The 16,941-nt window shown below is 32.6% G+C and overlaps 1 protein-coding gene across 1 annotated transcript in view; it reads right to left on the bottom strand.

Moving 5' to 3' along the window:
* Positions 1-13,800: 13,800 nt before the first annotated feature.
* Positions 13,801-16,941, bottom strand: part of LOC127733522 (QRFP-like peptide receptor) — a 37,787-nt gene continuing 34,646 nt past the window's right edge. Inside the window, exon 2 of the mRNA XM_052242874.1 lies at positions 13,801-14,696. Within this exon, the coding sequence (XP_052098834.1) occupies positions 13,882-14,696 (815 nt within the window). The 3' untranslated portion in view covers positions 13,801-13,881. The remainder of the gene's footprint in view (positions 14,697-16,941) is intronic.

Raw genomic sequence — 16,941 nt, 5'->3', positions numbered from 1 at the left:
CCTATTAATCAACTCGAACGTAGCCTTGAAAAGTTCGAAGACAAAATCAAATACCAAATTGTAGAGCATTAAACACGGAACATTCCGACAAGTTGTGCCAAATACGACTAAGCCATCTATGCCTATGGTAGGAAACACATAATTGTTCATAACAGTAAATTTACAGAAAATGAACTTATCTATGATATTTCATGTAAACACAAAAGTGCTGACTTCTAGCCTGGCGATAACATCGGGGACGAAACTTCCAACAGTAATGGCATCGACCCAGTGGTGGTAAAACTCATCATAGATACTATATTTGATACGCTAGACTCGCGTTGTGTATCAATATTACAAACAAACAGACAAGGTATCGGAGCCTTGCAGGAGGGAGATAATCATTTATTTCAAATGATTATTTCCTAATTTTTATCTGCAAAAATGTAAAACAGTTACATGTAATCCTGAACCCATTTTTGTTTTCACACATGTAAAAATACATTAATAGTGTGCCTATTAATATGGGGAACAACTATATGAGCTCGACGTTTTCTTAAAGTGTTGGAATTTATTCATTTTTTATTTTTTTTTTTTAATAACTATATTTATCAATCGAACAAAAATCTAAAACAAATGTGATTATTAACGCCAAAGCAAATGGTACAACACTATAAGACATCAGATCGGTCAAATCATAAAAAAATATAGATGAAGCACATAAACTTTACTTTGTTAGATTCGTGTTTCTAGTAATAACGGTAGCGGTAACAAGTTGATTGCACTAAATGCGCATTTCGACAATTAATGTCTCTTCAGTCATGAGACCAAAATGTTTAAAAAACCAAAACTGAACTCAAACGTTGAAATGCTGATAAAACCAAATGAGACCAATAGATGAAGCCGAATTCGGACAAGGAATCAGGGCTATGCATGAAGGAGATTTCTCGTCATATGGGACGTTTAAAACCTTCAATGATTATGAAATCAATGTTTTAATTGTAAATTCCTAAGTAAAGGATATTGATGAACGAGTGTAGCAAAAACATTAACTTCTAAGAATAACAGAATAACTAATCATAGCGAAAAGTTAAAATCACAAAAATTCCGAACTACGAGGAAAATTCAAAAAGGAAAGTCCCTAATCAAATGGCAAAATCAAAAGCTCAAACACATCAAACGAATGGATAACAACTGTCATATTCCGGACTTGGTACAGGCATTTTCTTATGTAGAAAATGGTGGATTAAACCTACGAGCTACACTTTTACTGCTGTTTTTCATCTCGTTATATAGAATAAGGTCTGAAACAACATAAAGAGTTTTTAAAGGCAGTGCCTTAATGGCTTTAATAGCCATTGTGTTTCTACGTGGGGGGGGGGGGGGGGGGGGGGAAAGGGGGGGGGGGGGGTAAATATGTCACCATTGAAATCCCGAAAAGAGGAATTCTTTCTCCTTCTATTTGTGACATTCTTTGTTTTTTATTGTAATTCATTGACATTGTGAAGTAGAAAATCGAACAGCGTTTTTTGTAAGTTTTCAAAATTTACGATAGAGTTGCATTTTGCATTATCAGTAGTCAACCGATTGACATACTGATATTACTTGAAAATCCGTGTGAAAGAGTTCGGATCTATTTCGAGTGGTATTTTCATCTTTAGTTACTTGTAAGATCGTTTCAGTCGTTGATATAACAATGAAAAGTCAACTTGTCTATGCTTAGTCGTTACATGTCAATAATAAATCAGTTTTCGCGGGAATCCGATTATTTTTTCTTTTTCTCATCAGATCATTTTTTACGTTGAATATTGCCGAAATCCGCCTCAACTTTCAATATCGATCTGGAATTTACTAAAACCAGAGCTGTTGAAAATCGTCTGACCGTCTGACATAGCTAACAAGTCAGACCCTTTGTCAGGTTAACAAAATTTCGATCTTATAGGTCCGATGATTTTTTTTTTCAAATCCGGAACGAACAGTGCCAAAGTTGATATCCAGGAATCAGGGAAAAATTCGAGGGTCTCACTAATTAGTGACAAGAATCGACCAGAAGAATAATTTAACGACAAGAAGAATAATTAAGCGACAAGAAGACTAATTTAGCGACAAGAAAACAACTTTAGTGTAAATAAATCAAGATATTAATTATTTCAAATAAATTGATATAGAAACATGCATTAAAGAATGTTTTTTTAATATAGTCTCATCTTGAGACTTCCTGACACTTCTTGTCGCTAATAGACTATTTTCATATACCGACTTTTGACTCCGGATTATATAATTTGTCGACTGGTTACCTTGGACATCATGGTACTCTGTCAAGTAAGAGCAACCAAAATAAGAAAGTTCAAAAATATAATCGGTTTAATTTTAGGGTAAAGTTTACTGTTTTCCGATGATTTTGTAGTGAAATAGAAATGTTAGGCAGGAAATTTTCCCCCAAAATTGTACCGATTGAAAGCTTGGTTTTACTTCTTTAGCTTGCTCTTACCTGACTAGGTACCATGATGTCCAAGGTAACCAGTCGACAAATCATATAATCCGGAGTCAAAAGTCGGTAATTTGAAAATAGTCTATTAGTGAGACCAAAAATTTGATACACTTAGGTTTTTTCCTCTTACACAATTTGAAAATGTATAAACCCTAGAGTACCGAACTTATCAAGTTTAAATGACTTTACGCAGCTTGTGTAGATGTTGCCAAATGCTAATTAACAAGCGATAATAGGTTAATTAAACATTCAACAGGTGATCGAATATCAATTACTCGACATGGCTTCTGTACAAGTGAAAGATGATTACAGTAAATAACGGCAGTGATAGAAAAGTGGAAGTTGGTGCCGAAAAAACAATTATTCCACCTTTAACTCAGCAAAGAAATTCTCACTATTTCACACTCCAATGCGAACCTTGAAGCATATTCAACATGCTCAAGAAGTTCCGAACTGACAGAAGGTCAACAATGACTCAAAAACAATTCACAGAGTTTACATTAGCAACAACAAACTGTTACAAGGATCAAGATTACTTTGGTACGGAATCGGGTCTGGTCGCCCTGATAAAATGTTCCCCTGGGTCCGTTCGCCCTTAGTCGGTTCGCCGATAAAGTCCGTTCGCTCTGGGTTCGCCCTACTTAAAAAAATAATATAGTGGCATTAAGGTTTGATAAACATATTCACATATTTATATGATCAATATTAAAGAAAATATATATTCTCGAAATTCATAAAAAAAACATGGAAATATTTAAAAATTAATGCCTTGTTTGGGAGCATTAATGGAATTCATTCTTACATATGCTTTATTTAGAATTAATTTTAATGACTGTTGTTTGTAATTTAGAATGCTGATTAGGTACAATTATGATGTCTTTGAGCTCACTTATTTTTGTATTGATTGTGTTTGTTGGATTAATAATGAAAGTAACTTTTTTTTTAAATAAACTAGTCAGCATGGAATGAATAAAAACAACGCTGTACGAATTGTAAGACATAAAAGGGATTTTTTTTTCCGCACACAAGCTTCTTTGATCTTCGGTTCGTTTTGAAATTATATGTGCTCTTTAAAATAAAAGTGTAAAACATTAAGTATATAACTGGTGTGTGATGCGAAGTTCGAACTGTATCTTGTTATAACTGGTAATGATTGTTTTGAAATTGTTAACATTTATCAATAAAGATAAATACATGCAGATAACATGGTTTACAGTTGCTTTATATTAAATACATTGTATTCCTGGTACTCTAATCTACAGTGCATATTTATGGAAAATAATTATGTGGTAGCAGCAATACAACATAAATATTCGGCAAAATTTTCAACAAACTTCAACATACTCTTTTCAAATAATAAGCATTATATAACAAGACAACAAAATTAAATAAAAATCAGAGCGAACATACCCAGGGCGAACAGGTATATAGGCGAACGTACCCAAGGCGAACAGTTAATAGGGCAAACGCGAATAAGGGCGAACGGACCCGGATTCCTTAGGTACAGTGTCAAGTGTTTTGTAGGCAGCCGAGTTGGCTTGTACTTCTTAAATGACCCAGTGTTCCAGGACCAATGCTTTAATAATTAAATAACATTGGTCAATGTAATATAGACAGTTCTTTATAGCTGATTTATTTAAAGGTGTTCGAAACAATGACTTTATTAATGTTTAAATATAGGACTTTTCATAATCAAACCATTCTTTCAATCACTATCTGAAGCAAGTTGACATCCCTCTACATATATAACAAAAACATGGTACTAAGTATAATTTTTTGGAAAGAGTGGACACACTCGAGATGCATTATATAACTCAATGTTTTGAGATGAATTTCGCACCAAGCCATCAAGATGAACTGGAAAAGTTTTTTTTTTAAACTGTGAGTAACCACAAATAGTGAAAACCAAAATTGACCCATTAATATTCAGATGCACTTTTTTGAGTATAAATAAAAAACGATTTGGTTTGTCAAAAGAGTCAATTCTCTTGCTCTGTAGCTGGTAAAATTTTAATTTAAAAGATATTAGTGCATTAATTTACTCGTGCAATGATATGTTCTTTGGAAATGCAATGTAGCATTACCATTTTCATGCCATATTAATTGAAAAATGTCTAAATATCTTGATATTGTTAGCCTTTCCTGAAAAGTAATCCAGAAATTATTGCGTGCATTTATTTAGCCATATTTGAAGAATTATTACAAATTAAGGAAAAACTACATACAGATATATGTATTTGGTATCAGAGTGCGAGCTCTTATCATTGCGATACTCCAGTAGTCGTGTTATTCGCATTAAAAAAAAAACTCGCAATAATTTCTGAATTTACAGTATGTTAGAGAATTATAAAATCACAAACCATGTAGGAAGCTGCCTTTACAGCGCATTCGCAGTTTGATTATCAAATATATGTTAAAAAGTATTCCCTACATTTTGCAAATAATGACGAGAAAGTAAAAATAACAAATATATCGAACTCCAACGAAAACTCAAAACGGTAAGTCCTTTATCAAATGGCAAAATTAAATGCTCAAACTCATCAAACGAATAGAAAACAACTGTCGTATTCCTGACTTGGTACAGTCATTTCCTTGTGTAGAAAATGGTTGATTAAAACTGGTTTTATAGCTAGCTAAGCCTCTCATGATCACTTGTATGACAGTCGCATATAATTCCCTTATATTGACAATAATGTGTTGAAACTTAGAGCGAATATGTTGTATTCTTCTTATAATCACTTACTGAACATGCATGTCAAATTATTGCTAACATCTTTGTTGGACATTATAGGATGGTAATATTGATATCCGTTCTGGCATATAGCATATTGTATCTGTTGATACAATGCAGCTTGTTGTTATGTCAATTAGAGAGTACAAGCAGTTCTCCTCCCTACCGAGTCTTTTGTTGTTATATAATATATATTTTTCTATTAACATTTTATTTCAAATTATGTTTTAGCTATCATATTGTTTTCTTCCTTTTATAATTTATTTTTCCTGCTCAAGAAGAATGAATGGTATGTGCCTTAAGAAAGCATGTAATCCGCTCTTCTGATAAAGGATACTTTAATTGTTCTAAGGATTCGTTATAAAGAAACTCCAGCTGCAGCAGCATAACAATAGACGAAAAAAGAGTGAAATATTCAGGTTATTTAAGCAACGCAGGATAACTACATATTTTACTTTTATGTCTTCCTTTATTATCTGTTTCCTCTATATACTATTAAATTCGTTCTGCACATGGTCCCGCCGGCATAAATTCATAAATGTCTCAGTTTCTGGATGCGTCCACTGCATTTGGAAAGTAAATGACGTGTATGATGATTGCTTTTATTCTAACTTTGAGTTATTCAGGCTACAAATGTTCTGTACTTTTCATTAGACACAGAGTTAAATTTTGAGTTTTGACAAATAAATCGGAAAAGTACTTTATCAAAAATAGAATTATAATCATTTTTATTCAAGGATGTTTCGTAAATATTCATAATGAAACTGACGTTCAGAATATATTGCGTGCGAGTTAATTATACATTAAGATTTATGTGTACTTAACCCGCACACAAAGCCTTGATTGACTATCGACTGCGTGTAATCAAAATCTAATTCCAACTACATGTACACAATAATTATTATCAACGGGAACGTAGTAGATATAAAAATAAGAAGATGTGGTATAATTGCCAATGCAATAACTCTCCACCAGAGACCAAATGCCATAGAAGTTAACAACTATATGTCACCGTACGGCCTTCAATGAGCAAAACCAATACCGCATAGTAAGCTATTAAACAAACATTTATTCAAATAGAAAACTCTCTAAAAACACTTTTTCTCACAACAATACTTATTTATCAGAATTATAGCCTTAAAGAAATCACTGCATATACTCTTAAGTTTCCTTTTACAGTAAATTTTATATCCCTACCCCTGTTTCAATTTTTTAAAGATTTGAAAACAAGACTCTAATTATTGCCAGCTTACCCTATGTGCATGTTATCTGACATGAACTGTCCAAAACCTGTTTGAAACTATTCTGATAACAAATTGAAAGCGTTTTAGAATACTATAAATGTATTGTTTAGTAGTTCAGCATTCCAACATTCAAGATTATACAAAGTATCCAATCCTGCCTGAATCTCCAGTCCACATCTTACTGTATGCCTATTTGTCAAAGAAAGTTCACAATTTCTGCCTCAAATGGTCAGTTTAGAATTCTTGTCACAACAGTATCATCCCTAACCATATATCTAATATAAGTTAGTTAATATATGAACTAGAAGTGTTTAAACAAAGCCATATTTGCAAAAGTTGTATTTATGAAGATATCAGTCTGGTGCATAAATTCACTAAAAGTTTGATTGAAATGACTGCTTACATCTGATTTTTGCATAACTTCCTAGCACAGTTATTGTTTACTTTACCAAAGACCTTTAAAATCAACAAATCATAGCATTTACAAGTTAAATTATCTGTTTTATGACTCAGGGGTAGGCATTTTTCTCTGTTTTTTGCCCCTGGGGCCTCACATTTCCTAATTTTTTTCCCTGTTTCTAGCAATGAGGAATATTTACTACATATTTAGGATAGAACACACTATTGTAAGTTTTATTGAGGTCTTTTTGTAATTCTAGCTTGTACTTGTTTATGCCGCGGTCACAAAAAAGCACATTTAGGCATTACGGCTTAATTTTGGGTTATCGACAGGACAAAAACACCCCACCAAAAATATTTAGGAAGGATCAATGAGTTGCAATTACTGCGAAGAGTAAATATAAGCACTTCTAAACAATTTAAATTACAAATAGGCATATATTATGAATTTATTTTGAATTCAGGGCTTTAAGCAAACCATGCATACTGTAAACTGTGAATTTATGCTGAGTCATCATAGTTAAGGCCCAGGATTTTCTCAATCTTCATGAAATATTTATAAAACTTCATATTTGAGTTAATTTCTTTAAAATCTCTGAGATAAACCAGATTTTGTGAAATTCTGTATGTTCTATTTTTTGACCCTATATAGGTTGCAATTTTGTAAATACTGACAATGCAATTTCCCATAGGAACTCCCTTTGCGGCTAAAATTGTGACACTTTTACTATGAAGTTTCGTGAAAAATAATATCCCAGAACGGAAAGTTTATATGCACTACTATTTTATTCAAAGGTCAAAATATAGGGCTGTGCGGCATATTTTCAACATTTATATGCCCTGAACTTCTAAGAGCTTAAACTTATACTAAAATTCTATACTACCCTTACCTCCATTTTTGGACCTCCTAGGTATTAAAATTTAGTCGCTACCATGTTTTTCAATACTGGTTACATTCCCAAGTGATGTCTCTATGAGATGAAACACAGAGATCATCAATGGGAACCAGTACGTTAACAAATTAACATACCTATGAATATTAAATATCTCCCCAAAAGAGGCGTGGTTTGAGAAACAGCTGTATTTACAAAGTGCAACCTATAGGCCGCGAAATGACACATGTAAAACAATTCAAACGAGATATTAACGGCCTGATTTTTTAACAAAAAAATAAAGAAAAAATGATTTACAGCAACAAACGACTACCACTGAATTACAAGCTTCAGACTTGGGACAGGCACATTCAGTATGTGGTGGGTTAAATATATTTCCTGGTGCTAAACCCTTCCCCTAACCTGAAACAACGGTGTAACAGTACGACATAAGAACAAATAAAAAAAAATAGTGGAAAAGGACTTAACTCATTAGATCGGTACAAAGCACATATACAATTTAACAAAAACACGAAAACACAGTACAGAACTAAGAGTAATCGCAGTTAATGAAAGCTAAAGTTTTGTTTACTTGTTGATGACACCAAACCCGCACTAAATTAACCTCAATGGGTACACGGTCATTGACCATCAAGTGTAAAGACATTTTGATTCGATGTAGGTTGGTCTGAAAATGAACTCTCGTTTCTCGTTTTTTAAATAGATTAGACCGTTGGTTTTCCCGTTTGAATGATTTTACACTAGTAATTTTTGGGGCCCTTTATAGCATGCTGTTCGGTGTGAGCCAAGGCTCCGTGTTGAAGACCGTACTTTGACCTATAATGGTTTACTTTTATGAATTTTGACTTGGATGGAGAGTTGTCTCATTGGCACTCATACCACATCTTCTTATATCTATCGATTCATTGTCGCACCGGTACAAACTGCATAGAAAATAACAGAGGCTAAATGGGCAATTAACTTTTGGAACGCGTTTATGTACATTAATAGAGTATAGGCAAATGGAGACCAAACAATTACCTTTGAGCGAACATTAAGAAGTGTGTTGTCGAAGGGGAGTTGAAATTCTATATAAAACAAACTAAAAAAAAACTAGTTTATCATGGTTCTTTAAGCAATTCTGAACGCATGATATACTGAGACCTAAACAATGACAAGAGAAACGAAGTAGTGGTTACCTGAGGAATAAATGTTTGCAAAAGGATAGAAAATATATGTGGAACATACCAAAAGTGCTGCTTTTAATTTGCTTGCTGAATAAAAAGTCATTCAGGATGCTCATCGTCAAAATGTGCGGTAATAATTGGAATATCTTAACTTAATAAATGATTACTCATTTAAAATTTGGATTCTGAAGACGAATAGTCGTGAAAGTACATGTTAACCAGATTATATTTTTCAGTGACCTTCTATTGTGTGTTTCTGTTATTATATCTTTGAAGTTTTATACCCCCGTCATAGGCACTGGGAGCATTAAGTGTTACCCTTGACAGTCCGTCCGTCCGTTCCATTTTTGTTTCCGAATTCTAACTTAAGTTGTCCTTACTAAATTTTTAGAAAAATCATAACCAATGTTACCAAAACTCGCAAACAGAGTTTGAATTTGGTCAGTGTGCCACTCACCCGTTCTAGAGATATGCCCTGTTTAACTTGGATAATTGCATTTTTTTTTTCGTTTCTGCACTCTATCTTAAGTTTGTCTAATTAAAATTTTATGAAAATCATACACAATGCTAGGGATTAAAACTCGCAGACAGAGTTCGAATTTGGGCAGTTAGTAACTTACCGTTCTAGAGTTATGCATCTTTAAAACTTGGAAAATAGCTAATTTTTCAGCTTCCGCACTCTAAATCAAAACTTTTGGAAACTCATCATACACAATGCTGTGAATTACAACACACAGACATAGTTCGAATTTGGGCAGTGAATCATTTACTGTTCTAGAGTTAAGTCCCTTTTTAACCTGGAAAATAGGAGAGCTTGAACAGGGGCATTCGTTTCCTCAGACACGTTTTTTTTAATTTTTTTTTCTAACGTCTCTAACGATGAATATTAAAAAGAGTTCATTTCAAACAACGTGCTGATTACGATTTCTAGCATAGTTGTGAGTGGTATTCTATGAAATTGGTCGATAACAGCCATGCATATTGGCTTTACACAAGAATATCCAGAGGGCTTGAATGAATTACATTTTCAACTGATAAATCGGTTCTCTATAGCTCGTTACCAAACAACCTTTTATCATCGTTATACTCACAAACAGTTATTCAAAATATAAATGTGTACTGACGTTTGCCAATCAGTGTTGTTGAAGATTAGTTCAGCTTACATATGCTTTGTAGCATTACGTCCAAACATTATTTTCCCATTAAAATTACTTGTCAATTTTCAGATGTAAGATTTAGGATACAGTAGTTAAATGATGTAAAAATTATAAATCGATTACGAAGATACAAATCAAGGTAACAGACGAAAACTGAGGGAATCGCATGAATTTCAAATGAAGTGAAACAGGGTAAGAGTCTACAGCTATACATGCACCATCCATCATATTCATTCGAAAAAAACACGTTATAAATTTCATGCGTCCGAAGCGCTTTTCTGGATTTAACTTCATCAGGAACGCTCAAAGCCGAATATTTGAAAGCCAAGGATGTAACCAAACAGTTGAAGAGCTGTATTACCCAAAAGAGGACCTAAACAAATAATGTCACAATCGGGAATAAAACGTAATCCATAATAAAATTACAGATCAGATAAATATTAATACTTTCATTCTGATGATTGTTATAACAAGCAGTTTTGACCAATTTACGATATGTGTGTTCCTGAATTAAGAGTAATGTACAACATTTCATTCAATGAAATTGTAGAGGTATCTTCAAATGCAAAAACATGTATTAAACCGAATAAGAAATGTAGACTGAATAAGAAGACGCCATCGAAATATAATTCCTATCATGGGAGAGAAAATTAATCATAGAAAAATAAAAAGCGGTGTTTGTCATACATTTTGATTTACAACACGATTCTTTATATCAAGGTCTAAAAAAAAAATAACGACCACAATTAGCGGTAGTTCCAATATATTTTTTCTAGACAAAAATAAAGATTGATTTTAAAAATATGTCGGTTTAGATATTTCAGAGAATTATTTTTTTTTTAGATTTGTTATGTCTTAAAATTGTGAAAACAAACCTTCTTGTTCAATAAAAAACTAAGTAAAGGTATAAAAATGCTTTCAGAGACACAGAAAGTCTCCATAGGAAAACAAATCAACTGATGCTACAATTTTCTCCAAAAAATTTAGATCTAACCAAGCAAATAGTATTGGCTTAATTCAATGTTGGGATTTCTAATAGTTTAATTGATTATTTTTATTATTTTAGTATATTATATCAAGGTCTAAAATGTATAACGATCACTTTTGCAGTACCAATATGTTAGCTGACGTTACTAATTGTAATAACAGAACCATATTTCTGTAAGTGGTCTATTGATTTATTGGATTGAACTTTTGACATTTTATAATGTTGATCGTTACCAACACCAGATTTTCAAATTTAACATTTTCCCGAAATAAAATGATAAGAAGCTTACACTAGCTCTGTCGCAAGACGAGCATTCTTGGCAGATTAATTGGCATGGTGAAATGAATGGAAACTAAATGGAAATAACTGAGAAATTATGTCTAAATTTACACATTCATAGCTTGCATATCGTTACATTCCATGGCATACATTTATTGTAGAGTTCATCAAACATTTCGTCTTTTTATGTTAGAAATCGCTATAAGATACATAATAAAACCTGTCGGAAATAAATAATTAACTAAATGCAATGGTATAAAAATCCATATAAAGGATACGTTTGTTGTTTTCACAGACTGACATAATCCTGGTTTGAAACTTACTTTTGTTTTAGGAGGCATACAACTGCAATACGTATTGCAGTCTATCAGTATTTCAGACTGACATTATTGACTTCGAACCTAATAAAGCACGAGTTATACCACTACTGAAGTGCAAAACAGAAGGTGCCTTTAACTCCTTGTTCTTTTCGACGCAAAACAGTGACAAAATGAATACGACGCAAAAATTATCAACAGTCTACAAGGTACTACGTACATATTTACTCTGACAACACAAACCCCACCACATACTGGGTAAGACTCAGGTGCTTCGGAAGGGTAAAAGAGAGGCAAAAGATACCAAAGTGACATTCAAACTCATAAGTCGAAAATAAACTAACAACGTCATGGCCAAAAGACAAACACCAGTACACAAAACACAACATAGAAAACTAAAGACTGAGATCTTTCGTGTTGCTCATTTCAAATAAAAAGACGGTGATAAGTCACATTTAGTAAGGTAAAGAATGAGTAATACAGGACCTAATTATGACTACGACAAGTGAAACATATTCGTTGTCATCTCAGACAAAGACATTGCACAATTAGAATAGCGTCCGTGAAACTTCGATAAAAATTACTTCTACTTTAACATTCAAGTTGCTAATCTTTATTTCAAATTGTTCTGGAAGCAGCAAGGATGATTACATACGGAAACTTTGAAATGATCTCATTTTCTGTACATTTTGATTGATAACTCTTAATATCAGTTTCTAGATGATATTAAAGATAAAGAAATGAAAAATTACATGTGAAAATGCTTCTCATTTATGTTACAGTTGTACGCGCCCGCGCATGTGTGTTTTTGTGATATTTCCAAATGTTTGCCGTCTTTTTTAGTGTTCGTTGGCAATTACTTTTGATACCGTTAGTATGCAAAGTAAATTCAAACACATAATAGACAATTATAATTTTAGTTATGTTTCAAACTGATAACTTTTGAATTGATAAAAGCATAACACACAATGTATAACCACTTCAAGGCAGCTCTTGTAATATCAATCTATACATACAAAAAAAAACATAAATATTGATGTTATTCATGAACAATATAGCCATATTATACCAAAGTCATTTGTATTTTTTGGTTAAACTGTTTTTCTGCCATATAACCTTTTTGCGTTTCCTATCATGATTTCCTTGATAGAGGGTTGCTGCTAACAAGGAAGCTATTAAACCAAGAGTTCCAAGTGATAAAGTTGAAATCGTCTTTTCATAAATTTTACGGACGCCATCACGAGTTGGTTATGGAATATCTGTTTCACAGATAACGACGGATATGTTCCAATTGTTGTAACTATAATCTCGTCTTCTTTCTCTATAATGTGAATACCGAATTAGACATATCACCAGGTTTGTACTTACACGAGCAACACGACGGGTGCCACATATGGAGCAGGATTTGTTAACCCTTCTGGAGCACCTGAGATCACCCCCAGTTTTTTGGAGGGTTTTATGTTTGGTTTTCTATGTTGTTTTGTGTACTGTCGTTAGTCTGTTTGTCTTTTTTTTTCGCTATGGCGTTGTCAGTTTTTTTTCGATTTATGAGTTTGAATGTCCCTTTGGAATACTTCGCCTCTCTTTTTGGAGTAGTTTGGTGTCATGAACACACCTTTGTTATTGTAGTCCATACATGTAAAATTATCACATGCACGGGCGTAACGTATCAAATGGGAATGATGGGACAGAGGGTATGTTTCTACTGCAAAACGGGAAATTGGAAATGAAAAGCTAAAATCAACTAAAAAAAGGGAATTCATCAATTCTGACCGACGATGACACAAGTTACTTTTCTTTACTTTAGATTTAATTTTTGTTGTTTAATTGTATTTTTTTAGGTAAATTTGAATGCCCAAACGTTGTTTTTATCTATACAATGACACTTGAATGATGAATGTAACTTCATGACACAACATGTTTACTACTTTTTGTAATACTACTTTAACCGAAACAATCAATTAGATAAAACTGATTGACATTTTGTGGTACGGCAACAATCGATTACCCTACGTGAGATGATTTGGATCACAGGCGGTCATAGACAAAGATAGTAATTACGTGTTCATCTGTGCAAGGCTGTGTTTTGCAATTGAAAACACCTTGCTTCTTTAAGGTTTTGGTGTTTTCAATAATTATGATAAATCTATAAGCAGTACTTTTTATATTTATAAATTTATTAGTAAAAATGAATATCCCCTAAAAATGTGTTAACAAAGCTTAAGAACTACGCTTATTTAATTATTAACTTCCTGTAAATCCTGATCTGCGCCATAATTATGACAGCAGTATCCGGCATAAATAAATGGACAAACTCGAAAGTTCTCGCTGTAATCTGAGTAACGTCTTGTGTTACCAATATCTGGTGATGATTTTTCGGCCAAGCAAAAACATTTCCGTAATGTTGTCTTAAAAGCTCTCCTAAATCTGCTAGATATCAATCCATAAATAACTGGATTCCCTGCACTATTGAGATTCATTAAAATTCTCGCAATGGAAATAATATTTGTATAATTAACTAAGCCTAAACTTTCCTTCGATTCGGTTGATCCAAACACTGACCAAAGTGCAATTATTCTAATTGGAAATAAAGATATGTAAAACAGTGCGATGATGGCTATTATCATTGCAACGATCTGTTTTCTATGTCGACTTGGACGATTTTCGTCTAATCTCTGAGTTAAATATATTGTTCTTAGAATGAAACAATAAATCACGGTTAGAACTATCAACGGCAATACAAAACACGTCAAAAAAAGTAATACAATATAAAACTGGTGTAAGGTTGTCTCTATTTTTGTTCGACAAACCATTACGTCACTTCCATCATAGAATTTGGCCGGTTCATGGTGAGTGAGGAATACAAATGGCAGAGAAATGGTACAAGCGGCAATCCATATACACAATACAGACTTCCCTGCTGTCACTGTGCCAACACACGAACTGTTTTGCATTGCTCTACAAATGGCTTGAAATCTTTCACAGCTTATCACCCACATGGTAATAACTGACGAATTTAATGATGCGTTCTCAAAAAATGGTATCAATTTACCTGGAAAAAAATGTAAAGTTCATAAACAAGATTGAAATTCCTAAACAATCCTACTAATAAAATCATTTAGAATGTAAAAGGTTAACATGTTTTTGTATATAACATGTACATGATGTATTTCTAATGTTCTTTTTTGTCAGTATGGCAATAACCAATGTAAAGAGTTTGTCAACTGATTCAATGAAACAAATGATATAAAATGAATAGGTTATCAACAGAATTACTGCAACGATATATCTTTTTTTTTTGGAACATTTTACCTATTATGTATATTTGTTTTGTTCACACATTGTTGTCAATATAATGGAATTTTATGCGACTGTCATACAAGTGAGAGATTTAGCTAGCAATAAAACCAGGTTTAATCCACCATTTTCTACACAAGGAAATGCCTGTACCAAGTAAAAAATATGACAGTTGTTTTCCATTCGTTTGATGTGTTTGAGCTTTTTTGTTTGCAAAATATGAAGGTCGTTCAACGAGGTTCGTTATATTAAGCCTTGGTACAAACATACAAATACGGAAGTAAAAACAAAATAAATCTAATACTCCCCATCATGAGATATGTTACAAAGATAAAGTCAGCATCTCAATGACTTCATACAGAAATACCATATTGCTATAATTTTCTCGTTTTTGAACATCTAAATGACAATCGAAATGTTCAGCGAGATGTCTCAATTATAAGTAGGGTTGCCATATGTAGCTATTATAAACAAATCAGGCTGAATAGAAAAAGAAAGATTGTCTTCTAAGAAACTGACTGACATCTATTTTGTTTTTTGTTTAGGGACTAAACTGTAATTAATTGCACTGTTAATTGTATTTAAAATGAAATAATCTCAAATTTTCCATAAAACTGCAAATCGATAAAGTTTGTTGTTCTCATTGACAATTGATGTCTTAACAAATATGATACCACGACATTCTTAATTAACAAATATAGCACCAACAATTTACCTTTTGTAGACATTTACAAACATCAGTTCAACACTAAATGAACGCTTTGTTATTTGAAAATTTACGAACATATGGCATTTATAGTAGATGTTAAATAGTACGTGAAATTTTTTTACACCATCGGTAGGGATGTGGCATGTTGAAATTTATAAATATTTTAAAGTTAGAGCATTAATAAATACACCTGCTGAAAGGTTGTGTAAATAAATTATTAAAGGATTCCTAATTTCAGTTACATTCAGTTGACGAGGTTATTGTGTTCATGTGTCTGTAACATAAATTTTTTTATATATAAATATCAATTTGATAATACATCCATCGAAAAGTAATAAGGAGAGAGTAATGTACATGGAATATTTATTAAAAACCAAGCCGTCTTACATTTTCTTTCGATGAATACCCGATTTAAGGTAACAGGTAGGTAATTGGTTTGTCCAACAATTTTGTGAAGGTAATTGTTCACACTTGGGACTTTTGAAATTCTAATGAAAAATCGAAAGACATAAGTGGGTAACCTATTTACTTTTGTAGTACAAACCATTCGAAAATGTTGGAAGAATACTATAAAGGACATAAAGATAACGTGACATTTACCCCTCAAAAAAGCAATTGTTTTTTATGAGAAGTTATTCTACGGTAACAACCAGTCCAACAATTTTTCTTAAAAAAAAAAAATACAGGGTTTTTTAGATTTAAAATTCCTTTCTATCGATTATTACATACATGGGGTTCTTAGATCGTTATTTCTATATCAGCTATTGAAAAATATTTGCTTATATAACAAAGTCAAAATTGCACGACATCCGCCCCCTCGACTTTATGACGTCTAGTTTCCATCAGCAGAGGCATAGTCTATTGAAATAATGTCTTTAATTGTAAGCAGTACAAATCAACGACCGGTTTATTAAGGTTTCGGAAGTTCATTTCAGTAAAAAAAAAGTCTCGCAAATGAAATAAAGTTCAGATATTTATATGATGACAAAGTATTTTTGGATACTTTTGTCCATTCCAGTAATGATCATTGAAACCTTTGGCAAAACTTTTAGTAATGTTGTAACCTTCCAGGAGTCATTGACATTCAATCGATCGTAAACAAGTTTAGAAGAAAATTTGCAAGAAAAAAGGTCAACGCTTTACGTAATAATATAAAGAATTTCTTCAAATTTCAACGTAATCTTTGAGAAAAAAAAGTATTTTCTGACAAAAGGTCAGAACTCTCAAGCTACATCAGAAGATGTGAGAAAATAGCAAATCATATCCGATATCCGATAATGGTGTAATGGAA

Source organism: Mytilus californianus, unplaced genomic scaffold, assembly GCF_021869535.1.
Source record: "Mytilus californianus isolate M0D057914Y unplaced genomic scaffold, xbMytCali1.0.p SCAF_3, whole genome shotgun sequence".
In the NCBI taxonomy this organism is placed as follows: domain Eukaryota; kingdom Metazoa; phylum Mollusca; class Bivalvia; order Mytilida; family Mytilidae; genus Mytilus; species Mytilus californianus.
This window is presented reverse-complemented; position numbering and strand designations above follow the sequence as displayed.